Raw genomic sequence first — 5,912 nt, 5'->3', positions numbered from 1 at the left:
CACTCTGAACAGCGAATCGTGGCGCCTCAGACTACTTGACCACCCGTGCACCCACATACTTGAGTGATCCAATCATACGGAGATGTTCTTTTCCTCTCAGAGCATCGCCATCTCGCTAATCCGGACGATCCGTGCCATGAGAATTGACAAATCTTGTCAATGGAATAATGTCCCTTTCTGCACATGTGGACGCTAGCTTCAAAGGACTACCCTTGCTCCGGATAAACAGTCCTAGCAAAAGTTCCGGGCTAATGGGATTTCACTATATATCCATTTGAATCTCAATGTTTTTTTACTCACTGGTCATATCTCTAAAGAAATAAAATTGGGGTCGTTGCAGTTTTCGTCCACTTTAGGCACAGATTTTGTTTCAGATTCGAAAAGGTCATCATCCCAGACAAGCGATTCCTCTTGAGGCCTGAAAGGGTAGCTGTCCCACAGGAGCGAATCATCCATTCTGCTGGCGTCATCAGATCCTTGATAGCCCCGGGGCTGAATCTCCAGGAGACGCTGCACTGGGGTTTGAGCCGAGAACCGCCTCTTCTCCAGGAACAGTGTCACAGGAGTTACTGGGTAATCGTGTCTGGTTGGAGAGAAGGGCAGCTTGCTTGGTGTACTGCGACCAGGCTTGATGGACGTCAGTCGTTCTATAGGCGTAGGGTGCGGGCGCCCATGGGCATAGCCTACCTTGGGTGTCCGATATGGAGTTGACGAGGCGATTGACGTGTCTCCATCTCCAGACTTCTGCCGTTTTTTCACCTGGCCAGGTTCTATTTCGGGAGATCTGTTAAGAGATCGGTTATCACATTCGTTCACGACAGTACATGAACACACCTCCTGTTCTCGAAAGGACGATCCCTGAGTCCGTATTTTGTATCCCTTAGGAGTAGTCCATGCAAGGTGGTAGGGGGAACAGGAGGCGACGGGGTCCATGTTAAAGGAGTCCACCATGGAGAGATCTATTCCTTCAGGGAAGCAGTCATTGTCGTCACTTTCAGAGGAATAGAGGTCGTTGTCGGGAAGATGGTCCAGGTCGATGTTCATGCTGGTCATTGATGCTAGTTTGACGGGCGTCTTCATCTTGTCATTTCTACGGAACTGGACGGAAGACCTAGTCTCGGTTGGACCACGTCTTATGTTCCGCAGACACTTCTTCCACAGAAGGCAGCCCACTCCGGCAAGAACCAGCAGTGAAAAGATCACTGATGATATGATAACTGGGACAGTTCCGGAGTCCTCGCTGTTGGATTGGACACATGGCTGGATCAGACATGACTCTGGTGCCCTTTTGGACATAAATCGGACTCCGTCGTTTTCGTGATAAGTTGGATCAGTTCTGTTGCTAGTGATGATGTTGCCTAGCAACGCAACAATGAGCGCGGATATCACTCCTCGACAAAACATTGTCCAGGCTGAAATTATAATAAGACGTTCCGACATTATTTTGTTAACTCACATTGTATATCATCATGCTATTGATTAGAGGTAGAGGGGCGCCGTAATTCGCTGTGCAGACTAAACGCCCTTCTAGTGACTGAGTGAGTGATTGAGTTGGGTTTAACGCCGCTTTTAACATTATTCCAGTTATATCACGGCGCGTCAGCTTGATAATGGAGGAAAGCACGAAATAATTCACCACTTCGGTGAAACCCACGAGCGTGGGTATGGTGCTGACAAACCTAGAAACATAATACGGACGAACCGGGATTCGAACCCACGATCATAGATTTCTGGCGTGCCCAAGGGACCCAACTCTCCACACATGAGCCGACTTGAGACCCTTAAACCCGGACCCTCAACCCGGACCCCTTGAGACCCTTAAACGTGCACAACCCTATGATCATGGGTTCGAATGCCGGTTCTCCCTGATAAGATTCCAGGTTTGGCAGCAGTTTACTGGGTTTCACCCAGTAAGTGGTTAACGTCAAAGACACGAATCACTTTGAGATGTCCAGCTACTTTAAAGCCGTATTAAACCAAACTCACTCAAATATTCTACTTTTTCGTGTAGCCTGTGTACATTTCAGATATTTTAAATTGGGTAAAAATCCCTCACTCAAACTTTTTTAAAAAACAAAACCTCTGGCTGGATATCATACAAAAACATTTATGTAAGGTTACTAAGGTCTGGGGTGCCCTAACCCAGGCAAAATGTGAAGGGGGTGGGGGTGTTACGCGTGGAAGTCTTTAATTGAAGTGAAATATTGACGATAAGATTCAAAACACATTTGATCTTCTCCTGATAGCCGTGGGAGTCGTTCTACGCGATATCAGTGTCAGAGTGAGTGAGGGAGTTTGGTTTTACGCTACTTCTGAACGGTATTTCATTTGCATCATCTTGACGTGGGAGGAAAGCCCAAATTGTTGTATTTCTTCGACGTTTGTTGGTTTTGTGAAACCCACGATGACGGGCATGACGCTGAAAAACCTAGAAACACGATCAGAGCGAACCTGGAATTCACACGCACGATCAAACGAGGTTTCTTTGTTTCTAGGTTTCTGGTACGCCCAAGGGAGGCAACTTTTAGACAGACAGACAGACACACAGACACACACGATCAACGATCGCGGGTTTGTGGCAAGCAGAAGGGACACTCACGCAGTTGCACAGCGAAATGCGACGACTACGACGACTACGACGACTAGGGCGCCACCATGCCAACCGTGCCAACGACATATCGTCACGTCACGACATAAGTCACGGAGTCGTACCATCCCATCTCGATAGTCGCTCAGCCCCTGGCTACAAGCATGGGTTACAGCGGGGCAATTACTACCCGGAAAACATGGGATGTTTACCCTGATAGGATGTGTCAAATACACAATTATATCACCGCATTTTAAATCATCAAAAGTACAGAATATCCCCTAACAAATGTGTACATTCACCGATGGCTGAACAAAGATTAAGTCAATATCAAACTTACCTTAAGATTGTGAAGAGAATGTCCTTTTAATACCAAGGTTGACAGTCTTAATGTTCAATGTGTTAGGGTTCATCCCAACGATGACAAATCAAAACAAGACTGACAAGTCAGAGATTTATTGTTTCGATGTTTTGGGGAAACTGCACGTGCATGCTGAGAAGCGTGCATCCTCACTCGCCGCGTGTGTCATGAATCGTGAAAGGGCTTTGTGTTACATAACATTCAATCGACCTATTCATGCCGACAACTGCCGAGAGTTGCCGGACGATGACGACGACAACAAACCTTAGATGAGGGCACGGACGTGGATAGGTCCGTGGTTAGGGTGTGTGTATGTGGGGTGGGGTGTGTGTATGTGGGTGTGCGTGTGTGTGTGTGTGTGGGGGGGGGGGGGGGGGTTGTAGGGTGGAGAGGGGGTTAGGGTGGAGTAAGTACGGGTGGGTTGGGGGTGGGAGGGCTTACATATGTTAACGAGATACTCTTACTAAATGTCCGTAAACACAGTGTACAGTATACTAAATGTGTATGCTTATTGTCATGGAAGCGCATTGACATACGCAAATGCTAATTGTATACACACTGTTCGTATGGGTACAGGAATATCTGCATAGGTGTAGGTAGGTATTAATACTTATGTCGTCTCCTAGACCAGCAAAGGCTGGTGAGACCACTCCAAACCCAGAACCCACATGCGGGTGTTATGTATGCATATGTATAAGAATGTATACATGAGTACAGGTATGTATGCATGAGTACAGGTATGTATGCATGAGTACAGGTATGTATGCATGAGTACAGGTATGTATGCATGAGTACAGGTATGTATGCATGAGTACAGGTAGGTATGCATGAGTACAGGTATGTATACATGAGTACAGGTATGTATGCATGAGTACAGGTATGTATGCATGAGTACAGGTATGTATGCATGAGTACAGGTATGTATGCATGAGTACAGGTAGGTATGCATGGGTAATGGTAGGTATGCATGGGTAATGGTATGTATGCATGGGTAATGGTAGGTATGCATGGGTGATGGTATGTATGCATGAGTATAAGTATTTATACTTGGATACGGGTATATATGCATTGGTATGTATATATTGGCACCAGTATGCATTGGTGAAAGTATGTGTACATGGGTATTCGTATTGGTAAAGATGCATGCATGTAGATCTGTATGCATGACATAGGTATAAATACATGGGTATGTATGTAATAGTATGCAAGGGATTGTAGATGTATGCGTGCATGGGTACAAGTATGTTTGCGAGAGTAAAGGTGTGTTTGAATGGATGGAAGTAGATCGGTACCAGGGCACATCACATGAGAAATCACACATTAAGCCCGTGACCTACCAGTTCAATGTAACAAAGAAGTTACCTATGTTATATGTGACGTGAGGTGAGGTGGGGTTTATTGCACTTACATAGCGTATACGTATCTGTGTGCGTGAGCGCGTTCCTGCTCTGTGTGTGTGTTTGCTTGTACTAGTCCGGACCTATGTTGGCTTTGTAAAACGTCCTAGCCCACGATACAATACCGCAGATTAACATGGATACCCAACTCAGTCTCCGAACCGACCAGTCCTTTTTTTATCCCATTAAAACTGTAGAGACAGTATAATGTATGATTCGTTTTCTTCTTTGTTTGTTTGTTTGTTTGTTTGTTTAACGCCGCACTCAGCAATATTCCAGCTATATGACGGCGGTCTGAAAATAATCGAGTCTGGATCAGACAATCCAGTGATTGACATCATGAGCATCGATCTAGACAATTGGGATACGATGACATGCAACAACCAAATCAGCGAGTCTGACCACCAAATCCCGTTAGTCGCCTCTTACGATATAGTCGCCTTCAGAATGTTGAGGACTGTCAACATGATATATATATATATATTTTGAGAAAATCTCAGTTGTACCTATATGACATATATCGTTCAGTGATAGTTCGATGGTACAGACCCAGGTGTAATTAACCTTATTACAGAATAGTGAACCGATCATGGAATGCCTGACAAGTACAATCCATTTGGAAAGAACACTGATATATAAATAAAAAGCTGAGGAGGCAACCCGGGATCGAACCGGGGACCTTTCGATCTGCAGTCGAATGCTCTACCACTGAGCTATACCCCCTTACTTATACGCATACGCACTTCTAACGAAGAAAGTAAAACATATCGCGGCCGAATAGAAACAGGTGGTCGTTACCTGGTAGCAAGCTTGATAAACAAATTCGTTAAAATTATCCTTTATCTCACTTTTTAAATCGCTACTATTTCACTAATGTATTTCCCACCCCCAAAAAATAAATCGTATAGACAATAACGGTATGTTTACTAGATCTGATATTTGATCATTCGTTGTGACGTGGCGTTTCTGGGTTCCATTTCTAAGGGAGCCTACTCTTCCTCACTTCCCACAGGTGCGTAACCTGGATTTGCCTCCCTTAGTATGTTGAAATGCGATCAGACTGCAAAATCCCTTCAGTCCAAACGAGTTTTCTTCCAAGAGGTACGAAGTTCTTCTAAAAATATTTTATTTAATCAAGCTGCAGGAAACGATTGTTCTACAGTCACCGACTGCCACAACAAGATCTTTATCTCATATTGTTTTGCGGATTGTTACGAATCGGGACGTCTCGCCATTGCTTTGGTGGTGGGTAGTTTGTTGTTTGTTGTCGCTGACATGGTTGATGCGTGTCATAGTATCCCAATTGCGTATATTGCTGCTCATGATGTCAATCACTGGATTGTCTGCTCCAGACTCGATTATTGTACAGACCGCTGTCATATAGATGGAATAGCGTAAAACAATAAACAAACAAACATTAGGGTCCTCAGTACCTGCAGATCAATATTTACATGTGCCAGAATGTTTGTTTGTGCGTTTAATTGTTGTAAAATTTAACATCGCACTCGGGCTCGAAGCTCGAAGCTGTAGTCGAGAATAAGCCCAGGGTATGTGTAACAAGACATTG

General features: G+C 44.7%; 1 protein-coding gene and 1 non-coding gene across 2 annotated transcripts; both read right to left on the bottom strand.

Annotated features, from left to right (window-relative positions):
* Positions 1-303: 303 nt before the first annotated feature.
* LOC139474958 (uncharacterized) lies at positions 304-1,404 on the bottom strand. Its single transcript, XM_071258161.1, has one exon. It carries the CDS (start codon positions 1,402-1,404, stop codon positions 304-306), a length of 1,101 nt encoding a protein of 366 aa, XP_071114262.1.
* A 3,591-nt stretch (positions 1,405-4,995) lies between these two features.
* On the bottom strand, positions 4,996-5,068 carry Trnac-gca (transfer RNA cysteine (anticodon GCA)). Its single transcript has one exon. It is a non-coding gene; the product is annotated as a tRNA-Cys (tRNA).
* Positions 5,069-5,912: the final 844 nt, after the last annotated feature.

This window comes from Haliotis cracherodii, unplaced genomic scaffold, assembly GCF_022045235.1.
Source record: "Haliotis cracherodii isolate W230 unplaced genomic scaffold, xgHalCrac1.p SCAF_3, whole genome shotgun sequence".
Lineage (NCBI taxonomy): Eukaryota > Metazoa > Mollusca > Gastropoda > Lepetellida > Haliotidae > Haliotis > Haliotis cracherodii.
This window is presented reverse-complemented; position numbering and strand designations above follow the sequence as displayed.

What these genes read in the sequence shown, in the direction of transcription:
- LOC139474958 (XM_071258161.1), bottom strand. Translation starts at nt 1,404, where the DNA reads ATGTTTTGTCGAGGAGTGATATCCGCGCTCATTGTTGCGTTGCTAGGC.